This window comes from Callionymus lyra, chromosome 8 (assembly GCF_982586985.1).
Source record: "Callionymus lyra chromosome 8, fCalLyr1.hap1.1, whole genome shotgun sequence".
Classification (NCBI taxonomy): domain Eukaryota; kingdom Metazoa; phylum Chordata; class Actinopteri; order Syngnathiformes; family Callionymidae; genus Callionymus; species Callionymus lyra.
This window is the reverse complement of record NC_141825.1, coordinates 27,332,006-27,351,504: the sequence shown is the minus strand read 5'-3', so window position 1 is coordinate 27,351,504 and position 19,499 is coordinate 27,332,006. Positions and strand designations below refer to the sequence as shown.

General features: G+C 46.3%; 1 protein-coding gene across 1 annotated transcript; it reads right to left on the bottom strand.

Moving 5' to 3' along the window:
- Positions 1-3,388: 3,388 nt before the first annotated feature.
- nox5 (NADPH oxidase, EF-hand calcium binding domain 5) lies at positions 3,389-17,272 on the bottom strand. The gene is given in 16 exon segments (XM_087797088.1): positions 3,389-3,530; positions 3,597-3,763; positions 3,839-3,938; positions 11,532-11,616; positions 11,717-11,841; positions 12,051-12,095; positions 12,175-12,372; positions 12,431-12,567; positions 12,628-12,760; positions 14,660-14,842; positions 14,911-15,083; positions 15,230-15,383; positions 15,451-15,688; positions 15,764-15,979; positions 15,981-16,192; positions 16,999-17,272. Coding segments are annotated over 16 exon segments (2,496 nt in total). The 5' UTR covers positions 17,197-17,272; the 3' UTR covers positions 3,389-3,398.
- Positions 17,273-19,499: the final 2,227 nt, after the last annotated feature.

The window sequence follows — 19,499 nt, the reverse complement described above, 5'->3', positions numbered from 1 at the left end:
TTTTAACCACCAAAAATTGAAGATAAATCATATACAATTGTGGGGGGACTACTATGCTTAAGACCTCGGCTACTTTGAGGGTTTGATAGATCTACTGTCCAGAACATGTAATTAAGTAAGTAAGTAATTTGTATTTATATAGCTCTTTTCCAGACCAGGGTCACAAAACGCTTAAACAATCAAAACAATATTCAATAAAATATATACTTTAAAGGTCAAGATAATACTGAGAACAACACAGGAGTTCCAGAAAATCAAGGAAAAGCCTGAACAAATAAAAACGTCTTGAGATGTTTCTTGAAGGAGTCAGTAGATCATCAAACACAGATGTTTCTTGAAGGAGTCAGTAGATCATCAAACACAGATGTTTCTTGAAGGAGTCAGTAGATCATCAAACACACATGTTTCTTGAAGGAGTCAGTAGATCATCAAACACAGATGTTTCTTGAAGGAGTCAGTAGATCATCAAACACAGATGTTTCTTGAAGGAGTCAGTAGATCATCAAACACAGATGTTTCTTGAAGGAGTCAGTAGATCATCAAACACACATGTATCTTGAAGGAGTCAGTAGATCATCAAACACAGATGTTTCTTGAAGGAGTCAGTAAATCATCAAACACAGATGTTTCTTGAAGGAGTCAGTAAATCATCAAACACAGATGTTTCTTGAAGGAGTCAGTAGATCATCAAACACAGATGTTTCTCGAAGGAGTCAGTAGATCATCAAACACAGATGTTTCTTGAAGGAGTCAGTAGATCATCAAACACAGATGTTTCTTGAAGGAGTCAGTAAATCATCAAACACAGATGTTTCTTGAAGGAGTCAGTAGATCATCAAACACAGAGATGTTTCTTGAAGGAGTCAGTAGATCATCAAACACAGATGTTTCTTGAAGGAGTCAGTAGATCATCAAACACAGATGTTTCTTTAAGGAGATCATCAAACACAGAGATGTTTCTTGAAGGAGTCAGTAAATCATCAAACACAGATGTTTCTTGAAGGAGTCAGTAGATCATCAAACACAGAGATGTTTCTTGAAGGAGTCAGTAGATCATCAAACACAGAGGTGTTTCTTGAAGGAGTCAGTAGATCATCAAACACACATGTTTCTTGAAGGAGTCAGTAGATCATCAAACACAGATGTTTCTTGAAGGAGTCAGTAGATCATCAAACACAGATGTTTCTTGAAGGAGTCAGTAGATCATCAAACACACATGTTTCTTGAAGGAGTCAGTAGATCATCAAACACAGATGTTTCTTGAAGGAGTCAGTAGATCATCAAACACACATGTATCTTGAAGGAGTCAGTAAATCATCAAACACAGATGTTTCTTGAAGGAGTCAGTAAATCATCAAACACAGATGTTTCTTGAAGGAGTCAGTAGATCATCAAACACAGATGTTTCTTGAAGGAGTCAGTAAATCATCAAACACAGATGTTTCTTGAAGGAGTCAGTAAATCATCAAACACAGATGTTTCTTGAAGGAGTCAGTAGATCATCAAACACAGATGTTTCTTGAAGGAGTCAGTAAATCATCAAACACAGATGTTTCTTGAAGGAGTCAGTAGATCATCAAACACAGAGATGTTTCTTGAAGGAGTCAGTAGATCATCAAACACAGATGTTTCTTGAAGGAGTCAGTAGATCATCAAACACAGATGTTTCTTTAAGGAGATCATCAAACACAGAGATGTTTCTTGAAGGAGTCAGTAAATCATCAAACACAGATGTTTCTTGAAGGAGTCAGTAGATCATCAAACACAGAGATGTTTCTTGAAGGAGTCAGTAGATCATCAAACACAGAGGTGTTTCTTGAAGGAGTCAGTAGATCATCAAACACACATGTTTCTTGAAGGAGTCAGTAGATCATCAAACACAGATGTTTCTTGAAGGAGTCAGTAGATCATCAAACACAGATGTTTCTTGAAGGAGTCAGTAGATCATCAAACACAGATGTTTCTTGAAGGAGTCAGTAGATCATCAAACACAGATGTTTCTTGAAGGAGTCAGTAGATCATCAAACACAGAGATGTTTCTTGAAGGAGTCAGTAGATCATCAAACACAGAGATGGTTCCAAAGCTTAGGAGCAACAGTCTGGAAGGATTTCTCTCCTCTGGTCCTGAAGTTCAGGAACCATAAGTAGATTCTGATCCACAGACCTCAGAGCCCGAGCTGGGGTGTAAGTCTGGATCAGATCACTGATGGAAGGTCTGACCATGAATAGATCTGAAAGTAAGAACCAGAATTTTAAAGTTGATCCTGAAAGAAACTGTCAGCCAGTGAAGAGTTTGAAGGAGAAATGTGAGTTCTTCTACTAGAGCGGCTCAGAATTCTGGCTGCAGAGTTTAGTATGAACTGCAGGCGAGACACATCCTTCTGGTTTAGACATGAAATAAACTGTTACAATAGTGTAAACGACACAAACACATTATAAGATCCAGATCATGTTGTGACAACATTTTACTAAGTTTAGAGATTTTTCTCAGTTGAAGGAAACAGTTTCTGGTCAGTTTTCTGCAGTGTTGAACTGAATGAAGAGACATAGTAAGTAAGTAAGTAAGTAATATTTATTTATATAGATCTTTTCCAGACCAGGGTCACAAAGCACTTTAACAATCAAAACAATATTCAAAAAAGTATATACTTTAAAGATCAAGATAATACTGAGAACAACACAGGAGTTCCAGAAAATCAAGGAAAAGCCTGAACAAATAAAAACGTCTTAAGATGTTTCTTAAAGGAGTCAGTAGACTCCATCAAGCGCAAAGAGAGAGAAGATCGTTCCAAAGCTCAGGAGCAACAGCCTGAAAAGATTTCTCTCCTCTGGTCCTGAGCCGTGTGCGTGGAACCATCAGTAGATTCTGATCCACAGACCTCAGAGCCCGAGCTGGGGTGTTTATCAAGTCTTTATCAAATACAACACCCAGGTTTCTCAGGCTCAGTTTGACAGACTGACCTAAGTCACTCAAGTACTGACTCAACCCTGGAATCTTATCATCAACAATCACCAGAGTTTCAGTTTTGTCCACATTTAGCTGCAAAGTGTTTTCACTCATTGTTTGATTTCTAGCAACAATTGACTAAGTTCAGCCTCTGTGTCAAACCGTGGGATGAACATAAATCACGTGAATGAAAATGGTAACAATTATTTGAATCATCATGTTTGGTGCTGATTCTATGTTGGAACTTCACGTATGGAGACATAGATTAAAAACACCAGAAATAGTGAACATTTAGATTTGAAACATGTATTATTACAATCATAGCACTTCCATTAACTTGATGATCTTAGATACACAAAAGGTGACAAAGAACGATCCAAACGACATCGGCGACTAGAAATCACGTGTTTGTTTGTCAACATGATGATCATATAAACGTTCACACACTGCTCTAGAAGTTTTCCTTGTAAAAGTTGAAGTTGAAATGTTCACACTGAGCTTTGATCAGTTTGGCCAGAGCCGGCGAGCCGCAGTAGAAGACGTGAACCTTCCCTTTGTTCTCCTGCGCCACCTTCTGGAAAACCTGTCGTGATGCAAACACAACACGTGACGTGGCACTGAAGGAACCCCTGGTGTGTGCGAGACCAACCTTGCCCCACTCAGGACGGCCCGGCTGAGTTCTGGTCCTCAGTCCAGTGATGGAATCTCTTTTCTCCTTCTTGGCCAGAAGGTCCAGCGCCATCTGCAGGCCGATGGCTTTCATGTCGTTTTTACTGAGCGCCGACGTCATGTACATGTGCATCTCAAGGAACCGCCCTGAGATCCCAAACCCCATAGTCAGTGTAATGGATCAACCTTGACCCTAGCTAGCATGGACTTAGACACACTCACCCTCAGGCTCCTCATCCGCCTGATCCATTTCCAGATTGGTCAAGAGACTGACAAACCACTCAAAGCTTTTTTGGTCTCGGTTGATCCAGATGAAGTCCACCTGGAGGATCAAAATTAATTCAGCTCAATTTAAAGCAGCTCTATGTGATTTGAAGTCTAGGGACGCCAGTGGACTACAGTGGTAGTGTTTAGACAGGAGACTACATTTCCCATGAGCACTCACTAAACGTGGCAAAAGTTTCCATGTCCCGGTTTGTATCAGTTGATGAATGTTGTGTTCTGCTTCATTGGTGCTCCGCCCTCCAACGGCTTCGCTATGGGTTTACCCCGAGGCACCGCCTCGTCTCTGAGAAAGCTTAATGAACTCGCCACCCAGCAGGGGGCAGTACCTTCCTATAAAGGCGGGCAGCACCCGCCGCACTTTCTCCATTTTCAACTCAGCGAGAAAGCTCCTGGTTACAGCATGGCGGACGTAAGCATGAGCGTGGACGTAGACGTGTCTGTGTGTTTAACGTGTGACACCCCCCTGGGGAGGGGGGACACACATGTGCTCTGCTTCGTTTGTCTAGGCCCAGATCACGCGGTTGCGGATTGTGGGGCCTGCCGTATGCTTCCCGAGGAGGTCCGGAAGAGACGGGGAGCATACGAGGCCCGTCGGCGCACGCCGCGTCCTCCAGCCAGGTCGTGGGCCGACTACGACGAGGAGGACGACCGGCGGTGTTATGAGGCGGATCCGAGCACCCTGTTCGGTTCCGAGCCGGGGGACGTCGAAGCGGTCGGGGGAGCCGGGCCGGCTCCTCGCTACCCGCTTGACGCCCTGCCGCGCATATTCACCGCCGCGGCGAACCGCATGGAGGTCGAGCTCCCCCCCCGTGCCTCCACTCGCGCCACCACCGTTTACATGCGGAGTGAAGGTCGGGCGGAACGAAGCGCGCAGGCCTGCTGTTCCGGGGGTTATTTGTCCTAAGCTGGACGAAATCTGGGGCTACGCGCGGCGAGGGTCTGCCTCTCCCATGGCTTCAGGGCCTCCCGTAGGATCCTACGGACCCTATTGCCGTGTGGACGGGGTGGACTGGCGGCGCGGTGTCCCGGAACCCTCGGATGCGGTACGTGCCGCCCTCGACCCGGGGGCTCGACTGTGGCCAGGCCGCCCTGTAGCTCTGCCTAGAGCTGAAGACAGGTTGACGGCAATGTTGTTCAACCGATCCTACAAGGGGGGGACGCAGGTGGTCTCCCTCGCGAACAACATGGCTCTCCTGTGCGGTGCGCTCGACAGGCTCACCGTGGACCGAGACGACCTTGGACCTTCGGAGTTGGAGGAAGTCAAGGACTCGGTGGCTGCGCTCCTCCGGATGTCGCAGGCGTACGCGATCCTGGGAGGAGGTCTACGCGACGCTGGACAGCTGGGCCACCGGCACCTGTGGCTAGACCTGGCCACAGCGCTGCCGGAGAGAGACCGGAGGCTCCTCCTGGACGGACCAATTACGGAGGATTCGCTGTTCGGTCCGGAGCTCCGGAACGTCGTGGCCCGGCAGGAGGCAGCGCAGCAGGAGTCGGCGCAGCTCCGCCATCACCTGCATGGGCGTGAGGACGAGGCGCGACGGGGGTCCGGCGCTCGGAGACGGAGAGCCCGTTCGTCGGCCCCATCAGCTGGTGCGGGGGGGAAGCGTCACCAGAGCCAGCCGCCCCAGCAGCACCAGCAGCAACGGCAACAGCCGCGGCAGGCGACGAGCGAGCGTCGCCGGGTTCCGCAGCAGGAGCCGAGGAGCCAGCAGCGGAGCCAGCAGCCGCAGCGGAGCCAGCGGAGGAGGGACCCGCAGCGGCGAGGACGCAGGGGCGTCGAGGCTTCGTCTCGGGGGAGCCCTCCTCCCCCTTACTCTTTCAAAGGGCTTTACGTAAATAAAAACAAAAGAACGTATGACGTTTCTGTGGTTCGTTATGAGAGAGAGGTTGGTAGCGTGCATGTGTTTCCGCCTGTGAGTGTGACGTATTCACAGGCGTCATTAGAAACTTTCGCCGCTAATGCTAAGCTAACATGCTCCGCCGGTCATAGACGGCGTGATTTTCCTCTCATAACACAGTCCGAAGGAGGTTTTAAACCCCTTCGTCCGGGTCATACCGAGACTGCAATAACGGAGTCTGTCCACACGAATGAGGGGCAGACTCCAACCACATGTGTTTTGTTTACAGACGAGCAGAGGTCCGCGAGACCGGCTGAATCAGCTGTGTTTACTTCCGCGTCGACCAGCGCTCGTGCCCGACAGAGCGTGACAGCTGATGAGGTGAGTGGAACTTGTCCGGACATGTCTATGTTAACCGGAGGTTGTTCCTTCCCCCACAGCGCTGTCTACAAACACTGGCACCGTGGAGGACGTCACGTTTGGCGGCGGAGAAGCGCCATGGAACTGACGCAACCTGGTGTTTTTACGCGCGAGTTTTTTCGCCGTTCTGAGACCAGGCGAGGGCGAGGAACTTCCGTCCCGTCTGGTCGATCAACTGGAGAGGTGCGTGGCGGTCGGATCTCACGAGTGACGAACAGGTCGGGACCGCCAGCGGGGCTGGAGAATGTACGGGACCGGGTGAGTGATGCGGTGCCGACGCGCGCGCGACCTAACTCACTTCAGCTCCGGGTTAATTCTCCAGCGCTTTCCTCCACATCGCGGGTTTTGTCAGCTCCGGTGACACTAAGAAGTGCTCAGGGAGTTGGGAAGACTTCCGGGGGGGGAAGGAAACACGCACGACGCGCATCTGAGGTGTCTCACGCGCACTTGCGCGCTTCTCCCACAGAGCCGGCTTTTATGTATGAGAGTGGGGGTTCTAGTGAATCCAACTCGAGTACATGCTCTGTGGATTCAAGAGATAGAGACGCGGCTTGTGTGATGCCCTTTCGTCTACGGCCCGTCCATGGGGGGCGGGCCGGAGGACTACCCAAGGTTCGCCAGGGCTGCGGTTCTGACAGAACATTATTCGGCTTGGAGTCGCCTGGTTTTACTTCTAGGACCCACTTGGCTGGGGGGAGTAATCAGGCGGGGCTATGCGCTACAGTTTGCCCGTCAACCCCCGCGTTTTTCAGGGATTCTCTGGACGCGTATGGTGGAGCAGGAGAAACTATCCTGTCTGAGAAACGAGGTGTCTACTCTGCTGCAGAAGGAGGTCGTAGAACTGGTCCCTGCAGCCGAGATGATGTCAGGGTTTTACTCCCGGTACTTCCTCGTGGCGAAGAAGACCGGGGGTTGGAGGCCCATTCTGGACCTCAGCTATTTGAACAAGTTCATAGCTACCCGCCCGTTTCGCATGTTGACGGTCAAGAAACTGCTTTCAGGTGTATGTCCAGGAGATTGGATGACATCTATCGACCTGACCGACGCGTACTTTCACATACCGATAGTCAAGAGACATCGAAAGTACTTGCGTTTCGCCCTCGAGGGTCGGGTGTTTCAGTACACTCGACTTCCGTTCGGCTACTCTCTGGCACCCAGGACCTTCACCAAGTGTGTGGAAGCGGCAGTGGAGCCTTTGAGAGTGAGTGGGGTAAGGATCTTGACCTATCTGGACGACTGGTTGATCCTTGCCAGGTCAGAGGCAGAAAGTTACGCTCACACACAGAAGGTGTTGAGCCATATTGCCACCCTGGGGTTCACAGTGAACCTCAGCAAGAGCGCTCTGACTCCAGTTCAACAGTTAGTTTACCTGGGGGTACTGTTGAACTCGGAGGAAGGATACGCGCGCCTCCCGGACGTGCGTATCCAGCCCATTCTCCGACTGACAACACAGTTGCTGGAAGCTCGGTGTCACGTGACAACAGCAGGCACTGTTATGTCCCTCCTGGGGCTCATGGCGGCAGCCCACACGGTTGTTCGGCTGGGCTTGCTGCACATGAGGGAGCTTCAGAGATGGTTTGGTCGTCTCAAGCTAGACCTCAAGCGGGAAAGAGGTCGGAAAGTGCGCCTTCCCGCTCGGGTTTTGCAGGACATCCAGTTCTGGAACTCTCACGCCAACCTCAGGCGGAGAGTTCCATTGGGTTGCGTCCTTCGTTACACTCAAGTGTTCACAGACGCTTCCCTGACAGGTTGGGGAGGCACCTCGGGTCAGGCCTATGCCAGTGGGGTCTGGAGCAGTCCGGTGCTCAGACACATAAACTGGCTAGAGCTGAAGGCGATTCACAATGTCCTGCTTCACCTCTCTCCCCAACTGTCACAGTCCAACGTCCTAGTTTTTTCAGACAGCTCCACCGCCGTGGCGTACGTAAATCGCCAAGGTGGAGTCAGATCCCCAGCCCTTCTGTGTGTGGCAAGGAAGATTTGGCTGTGGGCGGACTGTCACCTGCTTTCGCTCAGAGCCCAGCACGTCCCGGGCGAGCTGAATGCAGTAGCGGACAGACTGTCGAGGGGGGCCGTCCAGGACGAATGGGGTCTGTCCGAGGCAGTGGCAAGCGAGATCTGGTCTCGATTCGGTCACCCGGTTGCAGACCTCTTCGCCAGCAAGGAGAACTTCAAATGCCCTCTTTGGTTCTCCCTCAGGGCTTCGGACCGCCCCCCACTAGGCGTGGACGCTTTAGCCCATTCGAGGTGGCCGGTCGGTCTGCTGTTCGCCTTCCCTCCTCCGCGGCTCCTTCTCCCCCTGATTCGGAGGACGAGGCGGGGGGGGCTGAGGTTAATTCTAGTGGCACCAGACTCCCCGGGGGCGCTCTGGTTCCCAGAGCTGGTGCGCATGGCGGTCGGGGCCCCGTGGGCCATCCCTTGGGGCCCCGCTGCCCTGTGTCAGGCGGGGGGGACACTGACGGCGCCCCCGGTGCTGGGCCGGCCTCTCAAGGTGTGGCTCCTGCACGGGACGAGCTGATCGGGACCCTGGACCCGGACGTTCTCCACACGCTGGAGAACGCCCGGGCCCCTTCAACACGTAGGCTTTATGCCTCAAAGTGGGGGATATTCTCCCGCTGGTGTTCAGACAGGTCCTTGGACCCCAGCTCTTGTTTGGTCTCCGCTATCCTGTCTTTCCTGCAACATTTGCTGGATAACGGGCGGACTGTGGCGACACTGAGAGTGTTCGCATCAGCCATAGCGACGAGGCACGTCGGTTTTGAGGGTGCTTCGGTTCGCGCCCACCCTTTGGTGGCGCGTTTCCTGCGGGGTGCCTGCAGGCTTCGACCTCCTGCAAGGCCTTCCAGCCCTCAGTGGGATCTCCAGTTGGTACTGGACTCTCTCACAGGGCCGACCTTCGAGCCTCTTGACCAAGTCCCATTGGATATCTTGTCTTTCAAGGTATCGCTCCTTCTGGCACTAACAACCACGAAGAGAGCAAGTGAGCTTTGTGCCCTCTCCATTAGCCCTGAGTGTCTTTCCTTTGGCGTCGAGGAGTCTTCGGTGTCTTTGCGTCCTAACCCAGCGTTCCGCCCGAAGATTCTGAGTTCCTTGTTCCGGGCGACGACCTTCACGCTGCGGGCCTTTCACCCGCCGCCTCACTCGGACCCGGGTCAGGAGCGTCTCCACCTGTTGTGTCCAGTGAGGGCGTTGGCCTGTTACTTGCGGCGGGTGGCCGAGTTTAGGCGCTCTGATGCCCTTTTTGTCTGCCACGGTAGATGCCGGCGGGGAGAGGCGCTCTCCCCCCAGAGGTTCTCTCATTGGGTGAGATCGGCCATTATCCGTGCCTACCGAGCAGCGGGTGGATCCGCTCCTAGCGGTCTGAGGGCACATTCCACCCGTGGCGTGGCAGCCTCAGTGGCTCTTTTGCGGGGTGTGGCAGCAGAGGATATCTGCTCTGCTGCCTCTTGGGCGTCCACGTCTACCTTCGCTAAGGCCTATCTCCTCGACGTAACGGCGGGATCAGTAGCTCATACTGTCTTGAGCGCTGTTGTGCCCCCCTCAGGGCCCACGGCTCAAGTGGGTTTGGGCCCTGGGCCGGCGGGGCCCTAGTGATGCTGCTCCAGGAGCAGGCGTCCAGCTGGGGGTACATTTATCCCGTCAGGCTTCGCCTTTTGGGTAAACCCATAGCGAAGCCGTTGGAGGGCGGAGCACCAATGAAGCAGAACCCCTGAGTTATCTATTATAACCTCAGGTTCTGCGAGTTGGTGCGAAGCCCTCCAACCTCGTCGCCCAGCGGCCGCCCTTCTCGCTGAGTTTTCAGTTGGAGAAAGTGCGGCGGGTGCTGCCCGCCTTTATAGGAAGGTACTGCCCCCTGCTGGGTGGCGAGTTCATTAAGCTTTCTCAGAGACGAGGCGGTGCCTCGGGGTAAACCCATAGCGAAGCCGTTGGAGGGCGGAGCACCAACTCGCAGAACCTGAGGTTATAATAGATAACTCAGGGGTTTCCAGACTTCATTGATGAATGAAGGATGAAACTGATGAGGTAATGAATCATTGTAATGAAATATGATATGACGGCTTTGAAAATAACATAACTTTAACTTTGTTTTTGTTTGTAAATAACATAACTTTAACTTTGTTTTTGTTTGTAAATAACATCACTTTAACTTTGTTTTTGTTTGTAAATAACATAACTTTAACTTTGTGTTTGTTTGAAAATAACATAACTTTAACTTTGTTTTTGTTTGTAAATAACATAACTTTAACTTTGTTTTTGTTTGTAAATAACATAACTTTATCTTTGTTTTTGTTTGTAAATAACATCACTTTAACTTTGTTTTTGTTTGTACATAACATCACTTTAACTTTGTTTTTGTTTGTAAATAACATAACTTTAACTTTGTTTTTGTTTGTAAATAACATCACTTTAACTTTGTTTTTGTTTGTAAATAATATAACTTTAACTTTGTTTTTGTTTGTAAATAACATCACTTTAACTTTGTTTTTGTTTGTAAATAACATAACTTTAACTTTGTTTTTGTTTGTAAATAACATCACTTTAACTTTGTTTTTGTTTGTAAATAACATAACTTTAACTTTGTTTTTGTTTGTAAATAACATAACTTTAACTTTGTTTTTGTTTGTAAATAACATCACTTTAACTTTGTTTTTGTTTGTAAATAACATAACTTTAACTTTGTTTTTGTTTGTAAATAACATAACTTTAACTTTGTTTTTGTTTGTAAATAACATAACTTTAACTTTGTTTTTGTTTGTAAATAACATCACTTTAACTTTGTTTTTGTTTGTAAATAACATAACTTTAACTTTGTTTTTCTACAGTAATTCACATCAACCAGTAGATATGTATCATGTTCAAACCATCAAGAACTTTTACAGTGAAAATAAAAATCACACAAAACACCTCAAGTCACAGTATACGAGTCATTAACTAGTTATAAGTTGATGTGTCATCACTAGTTATTTTATATTAAGGTACACAGAACTACCCAGAGCTGCTATAATCATATAAAATAAAAGTTTTCTGCTGATATTGGATAATACTTGATACCGACCTCTAGTAAAGAGCTAGAAATATCTTCGGTTAAATAGAAAGAGATGCAGATGAAGGGCAACAACAAGTTGGGACTTATGTTGTGTGAAGCAGTTAATAAGAGAACATAGACGACTTGAAATTTAAAATGAAAATTGATGTTAAATTTAGTTTTTGATTCTAAGAATGTTGTTTTGTGAATTAGTTTGTGTTTGGGTCACATCTAGGAATGTGTTTCAAATCATGGCTTCGCGTGATCGAGTCAAACACACAAATATTGAGGCGATGATCTCATGAAACTGATGACATCACAGATGCTCAGACAAACCCGGTCCTACCTTGCGGAGCTTCATCTCGCTGTCCTTGATGTTCTCACACCACGAGTAGTTACAGTTGGGACAGTTCTGCTTCCTTCGGCGATACCTTCATCACAGAGTCAGAACCGGGTCAGAACCGGGTCGTGTTTTCATTCAGTACGTTGTTGTGATCCGTTGATGTCACTTCAGTCATAGAGCGACCTCACCTGTACATTATGCTCTGCAGGATTGAGGCGAAGGGTGTGATACCGATGCCTGCTCCGATCAGAACCGCATGTTCCGATGCAAAGATCTGTCGGGTCGGTGTTCCATACGGTCCATCAATGTAACACTGAGGTAGAAGAAGATATGTAAACAGTAATGATAGTAAAACAGAGGTTTATTTGAGTTTAGTGAAGATTTTTTTTTGGAAAATATAATGTTTATTATCTATTTGTGACAGAAATGTAAACTTTTATATCCTTTTGAAAAGATGTACGTGTGAAAATAATAATATATATGAATTACATGATTTATATAATAGCACCGGTCAAGACTCACCTTTATGTTGCAGAACCTGTGATTCTCACCAAACTTTGCTGAAGCCTGGAAGATATGAAACATGTCAGATCTGGAATGAAATGAGATGATAAAGACGGAATAAATAGAGATAACAAAAAGCGACCTCTCTAGTAGACGGGGCTTCTCCTCGTTCGATGGGCCCCAACTCATCTGTGGTAGAAACTGAGGGCGGCCTGGGATCACTTTCCAGGACGTGAACCGGACCAGAAGCTCGGGATCCATTCTGTCGGTACATCGTGAGCTCGACAGCTTCGTCCTCGTTAGACGCGACGGCCTCGTCAGAACTTCCGAACAGATTCTCCTGCAGACGGGATCGGGAGGTCAGTAGGAGCAGGTGACCCCCCAGGGATGGTTCTCACCTGAGCTTTCGTCAGCTGTCTGGACCTCAGACTTGCCGTCAGGCGCTTCGGACTCTCTGCCTCCTCAGGGAGTCTGAAGTACTCGTAGAGTCGGTTGGTCCACTGGCCCATGGAGCGGATGTGTAGCCACAGAGTGTCTGTGAAGACATCAGACTTTAAAGCTCCTGGAACAGAACCACCGCAGACGACCCACTGACCCGGCTGCTCCGGAGCGCTGCTGATGGTGAACGGATGCCACTCGTACTTCGCTATGACCGGGATGTTGATGTAGACGTAGTCGCCGGGTTTGAACTGGAAGAACTGTGGACGCCGGATCACCAGGTGGGTCACCTACAAGCACAACCTTTTAACTCTCAGACAAAATGTTGTCAGACGGTAAGAGCTGAGGCGAGCTTAGAAGAGAAGGACAAAACAAGTTAAACCAACACGCAGACAAAACATGACTTGGTACTTTTTGATTGGCAGCTAAGGACAATTATTGCCGAGTCCAGACTAAGGCGTGGTGTGTCTTGAGTGATGTTGAGTGTGGCTGAAGTGATTTTTTAGATTAAAATGATTATATACTATACTTATACGCCATACTTAAATTATGCTAAACGATAATCAAACTATAAAGTGTAAATGACTCGCTTCATCTAAGAGCTTAAACGTTTGACGACACATTCACGATCAACATCCACTCAGACTGACTCACTGGTTCGAGGCGAGCTTGGATCAGGATTAGAGATACAGACACACCCAGGAAAGAGGGGCTAAAAGACGGAAGAGAAGATAACGCCCACCCGAGAACATGTGAATGATTTAATTACAAGAAAACAAATCAGGATGTCTCTCTACGGGGGATCGGGACACAGGGAACTTGAAAGGACCATTTGGCCGGAAAGAGACGACCTGCCGGACGGGAAATTTGCCTTAAATATAGCGATGTTTCTACAGCTTGGAACCTTATCGACCTTCACAGTCGCCTGGAGAAAGTGCAACCGGTCGATCGTAATTGAATTGACTTGTATTTTGTTTGACTTGGAGCGAACAAACGACCGCTGACACACTTTGATTGTACATCTTTCTCCACAACGCGAAGTAGAAGACGATCGACGGACGTGACGTCGTGTTTTGATCGTTTTAGATTTCAAGAAAATGGACAATCTGAATGACTCGAAAGTCCCACATATATTACAAAAGGCCCTAATCCTGTATGTTTTCTTTTGTTTTAAATAAACTGATATTTTCTTATATTCTAATAAATACTATGGTTTATGGTTTACGTCTCACATCAGCTTCACCGACAGACCAGGCACTGGCTTCCTTACGGCCACAATTCTAATCAGCCGTAATTATCATCAGGCCATAACATAATCCATTTGGACTGGAAATGGTTAAAGCTCTCCCCGCGTTGGGAGTTTGAGTTCCTGACACACCGTAACACATTGATCTAGTAGAAGACAGTAGACAGCTTCGTCCCTCTCTTTACCCAGGTTTCCAAGACATAAGGCCACAAATATGGAAACCCTTATTCTTGAGCATGAAGTTTATTAGGAACATCCAAGATGATGCCTGTGATATGTCTAATAACAAAGCACCATTGGGGTTCAGATTAGGTGGGCTGGTTTTTTCCCAATTATGCCCATCTAGGTCTCACCGTCATTGCCAACATCTGTGTAAAAGTCTCTCAGCAGGATGAGGGAATCCCCCAGAGCTTCTAAAGAGTCCATATCAGTGGCTACTCCGAGCTGCTGTTTCCAGTGAACGCAAAAGTTATTTATCTATCTATCAAAAAACCATCAGGATCCCTACACCAACCTGAAGGAGAAGAAGCTACTGTCGTTTATCGTGTTTCTCACCAGTTGATACACTCGAGTGGAAAGGTGTCGGACTCCTCTCAAGACCCCTGGATCCAGGGCCCTTACTCTGCATATATACCAACTATATATAACGCTGACCTCACCTTTTATGAATCTATCAGCTGTGTTGCTGTGTCTAATTGGAAAAACAATTTCCCGAAGGAGACCTCCTGAGGGATCAATAAAGTTCTACCTAATGGGTTAATAAATGAGCTCTTTGGCAGATGTCTGCACTGGCTCAGGGCTTTTCTAGATGGAACTGGTTCTAAGGCCCAGAAGGACCGTTCCGTTGTACACTGTGGCCTCCTTTGGATCTGTGAGAACACACTCCTGCTTCAGTCCGACTAAGACCTGAAGAACGAACCCCAGACGTGAGCAGACGACCGACCTTGGACGGCAGCAGGTTGACCTCCACGATGTAAAGACCCCCGATCCGAGACACCGCGAGGCCAATTATTTTCTCCAGAAGGAAGATGACTCCAGGAGCCACGAACCACTTCCAAAAGTTTGCACAGTGGACCATCAGGAGGGACCAGACCCAGACGTAGGACAGGTGGGACCAGTAGAAGACCTGGACCAGATGAAATACGCTCCTTAGATGATACGAAACCGTTTTTCGTCGAAGAACTTCTTTTTTACCTCAAAGTGTCCACTGCGGCGGACGAAGGTGCTCGAGCAGAGGACCATGAGACAGATGGCCAGTTGTAAGACCACCCCGGTCAGCGACGCGGTTCCCTTCACCCAGCCGATGCCGGGCCTGGTGGTCAGGAGGTACTCCCACAGAAAGAAGTCGCTCTCTTCCGACATCTTGACTGAAACACAACAGATTTCCACACAGAGCAGGAACTTAGAATAACTCTCTACGGATTCCATCTGTAGAACATGTCTCAGGGTCGGGGCTCAGGTCAAGAGGTCAGATAAATAAGATTTAACTTCAAGTAGAATCAACTTCAGGTACCAAAGTTGAATATATGGGCAGTCGTGTGGATCAACGTGAAGCAGAGGATGGAGTAGCCCACAATCGTGTGAAGTAGGATGTTCTGGTCCAGGGGTAAGATCCGAACCACCCAGGTGGCCCGGAGCCAGGTGAGGCATCGGCGCAACATGAGGACCTGAAATCAGGAGGAAACGGACCCGATGAAGACCCAGTTCCAGAGCCGTTTTCTCCAGCCTGGTTACCATGATGAAGGTGCAGTTGAAGTTGAGACACTGTCCGCAGCCCTTGGCGATCATGAACCAGACGCCGCCCTCGCCGTGCTGCAAGGCGGCCGTGACGAAGAGCGCCAGAGTGACGCAGGCGTAGACGCACAGGAAGAAGAGCTTCCTGCTGTTGTTCTGCCAGTAGACCCGGGTCAGGTACCTCGGGGTGTGACGCTTTTTCTGGTCCATCTCCGGAGGTTTCAACCAGTTGGCGGCGCTGGAGACGTAACGGAGAGAGACGTGAATCTTCCTCATCATCGACTTCGACCTTCAAACCTCGTCCGGTCGTCACCTGATGGTGAGGTTCTCCATGACCTCCGGGAAGTTCTCCAGTTCGGCCTTGAGCTCCTCGAAGGTAATGGCACCGCTGTTGTCTTTGTCGGCGGACTCGAAGAGCGCCATCGTCAAGTCGTCCAGTTTCTCCTCCGGCAGGGAGATGGCGCTCTCGCGCAGACACGACTTCAGCACCGTTCGCAGCTCGTCCGGGTCGATGGACCCGCTGCCTGCACATGGAGGACGAGGTGAGGTGAGAAGGTCGTCCTGATAGAGCGACCTTGGCCAGGGTCTCACCATCCACGTCGTAAACCTGGAACAGGAAGTGCAGCTTGTCGGCCTCGCTGCCGTGGATCAGGAGGTGAAGAGCCTCCAGGAGTTCGTCCAGACTGATGCTGCTGCTGCCGTCAGAGTCGAAGAGCGCGAAGAAGCGTTCGGCGAAGAACGACTGCAGGAAAATGTTTTAGTTCATTTCTTAACCCTTGTGTCGCCTCAGGGTCAAGGTCAACGACCTCCCTGCGGCCTCCGAACCTCCGCCACTGCAAGTGTAATAATTCTGGAAGCCAGAGGAGGTCGTTGACCTTGACCCGGAGATGACACGCGGGTTACAGCGCCACATTATTACTGTGAGAAAAGAAATAAGAAACAGTCCATAAATCCTGTCAATGTTAGCAAATCTTATTATCTTAGCTTCGAGATTTAGAAATAAGATATTCACCTTCATATGCAAGTAATTTTTATTTATAGAGCGCTTTTCCAGACCAGGGTCACAAAGCGCTTAAACAATCAAAACAATACTCAATAAAGTAAATACTTTAAAGATCAAGATAAAACTGATAACACAACAGGAGTTCCAGAAAATCAAGGAAAAGCCTGAACAAATAAAATAAAAAATAAAACAGAATATTTCATATAAAAATATTCATCCAACTCATTTTGAGGGACAAGAAAAACTGCCAACAATAATAAAAAGGAGGAAAGAAAGTATAAAATAATATTGCCCTGCTATGTGTATTAATACTAAAATATTAACAAAGTAATATTGCAACTACATTTCTCAAGTATGATTTTCAGAAAACGTTGTTTTCTCCTTTTCTTTGCATGTTTCAGGACATGTTTTTCTGAGTAATGAAGATTATTTCGAGCTAATATTCTAATATCTAATATATATATAATAAATATCTAATATTTTCTCTCCTAATCACTGTTGTGTCGCCAGACTCTTCACAAAGTGCCTTCAAATCTACGACTGACCTCTTTGACCTTCAGCGCGGTCTTAAACTCGTCAAGGTCGATCTCCTTGTCGTCGCCCGCGATGTTCTCGAACTGTTGCGTGACCCAGTCCAGCCATCGAGCGTCTTCGTCCGCACTCATGGTGACGAGCCTCTGAAGAACAGATGGAAACAGTGATGTGTGTGTGAGGAGGAGCTTGTGGATGTTCAGCAGGATCATCAAAAAACACTTCAACCTAGTGACCAATAAGTCTGGACACTGACTCGACCACCAACATGTATCGAACCGGACCAGGTTTGATGAGGTGAAGACCTTTTTTTTAAATATTCAACGATAATAATAACATATTTTTCTAAGCATTCAAAACACAGGAACATAATATAAATAATTATGATATTCTTAACTTTAACAGTACTTTCTAATCAAAGTGGATCAGAATCCAGATCTACAATGAGATCAAGGATCCTTTCATGATATTGTTTTCATCCTGGGTCTGATGATTGGAGGTCATTCAAGGGTCATTCATGTGTGACACATTCATGTCATGGCTTCAGTTCCCTTGTTTCCATTGTTGGTTCGACGCCAGCAGCAGCAGATCTGCTGGAGCTTCATCCTTCAATACATATTTTCACCAGAAGGATCTTAGATCTTCGTTGCTGTCACAGGAAGCTGCTGCTGGACAACAGAAGACCCGCCGGAGACGAGGTTCTTTATCAATATTGTTTAAATAAGATCCTCTCGTCCGACACACCAGCGGCTTTAGACATCAAACGCTGTCAGTCGAAAGGAAAGAAAAACAAATGATAGAAAAGCGTTTCTATTGTATTAACATGTATTTACGTTATTTCAATGTTGGATATAAAGGTCGAAATAAGGCACGAGATCGTATGAAAATTCAGATTCTTCAAAAAATAAAAAAATCCACAATAAAAAAGGAGAATTATCATATTATTTAAATGGGAAAAAAGGGGGAAAGTCGGGATCAGTGTTTTCAACTGTTAACAATAAACACAATCATTCTTTAGGGGCTTCATGACATAAACGTCTACATCTCAGCTTCACAGCAACATAATGGTGGATGAAGTACGACGAAGACCCTGAAGGTAAATATTGATCTTCAATCTCACAGTGAGCAGAATAAAACAACAAAAGACATAAAATACAAGAATTAAAATAATAAGACACGAGCATTTACTCAGTTCTCTTTGTTATAATCTGTAGAAATCAAGGATTATTGAGCAGATTTCCATGAAGATGATTATCAAAGTCTATATAAATTAAGTTAAATTCTGCCGCAGAATCAGTTACTTTAGAAGATGATGATCCAACAAACTCTTGAATGATATTATTCTAAAAGTGTTTAATAATGATAATAATGTGTGGTAGTTGTTCTTCTTACCTTCTTCTCCCCAGAGAGCAGCTCCAGTCTTGTTCCTCCCGTCAGCTGCCGGTGACACCTCCGCTCACACATGTCAATCAAACCTGAAGATCCGCCTTCAGACGTTTTTGTCTCTGACCGAGGAGTGTTACCAGGTTTCTCCACCAGAGGGCGTCATTATTGTGACTCGTCTCAGAACAGATATTTATGGTTGATTCTATGAAGCTCATGAATGCTGTGTTGCGTTAATTCATAGTAAATATAAATTCTAAATTGTATTAGCATTTAAAATATATATTTTCACACATTTGTATTAATTATTTTTATGTTCTACTTTGATATGTTCGTATTTTCCTTTAGTTTTTTTGTAATAAAAGTATATTTTCAAATGATTCTAATAGTTTTAACGTCACAGAAGTAAACAATGAACTCGCGGTCAGAATAAATAACAATATTATGTCCATTCTTTCCTTCGTAATAAAAGTGTCGTGTAAGAATTCAAAAAAGAAAGCGGGTGAATATGGCGGTGGTTTGGTAGATTTACCCATGATGCAGTTCATTTGTCGGTCGGGATCAGTTAAGTGAAATATTATTTATTTTAGCCTCGAGTGAACAAACCTCTGTATTTAGTATTTGCTTCTTGAAGTGAAAGTTCGAGTCCAAGTTCTATTTCACGCTCAATATTTTAACTCAATATTTTAACTCAATATTTTAACTCTATATTTTAACTCTATATTTTAACTCTATATTTTAACTCTATATTTTAACTCTATATTTTAACTCAATATTTGAACTCAATATTTTAACTCAATATTTTAACTCTATATTTTAACTCTATATTTTAACTCAATATTTTAACTCTATATTTTAACTCAATATTTTAACTCTATATTTTAACTCAATATTTTAACTCTATATTTTAACTCTATATTTTAACTCAATATTTTAACTCTATATTTTAACTATATTTTAACTCAATATTTTAACTCTATATTTTAACTCAATATTTTAACTATATTTTAACTCAATATTTTAACTCAATATTTTAACTCTATATTTTAACTCTATATTTTAACTCAATATTTTAACTCTATATTTTAATTCTATATTTTAACTCAATATTTTAACTCTATATTTTAACTCT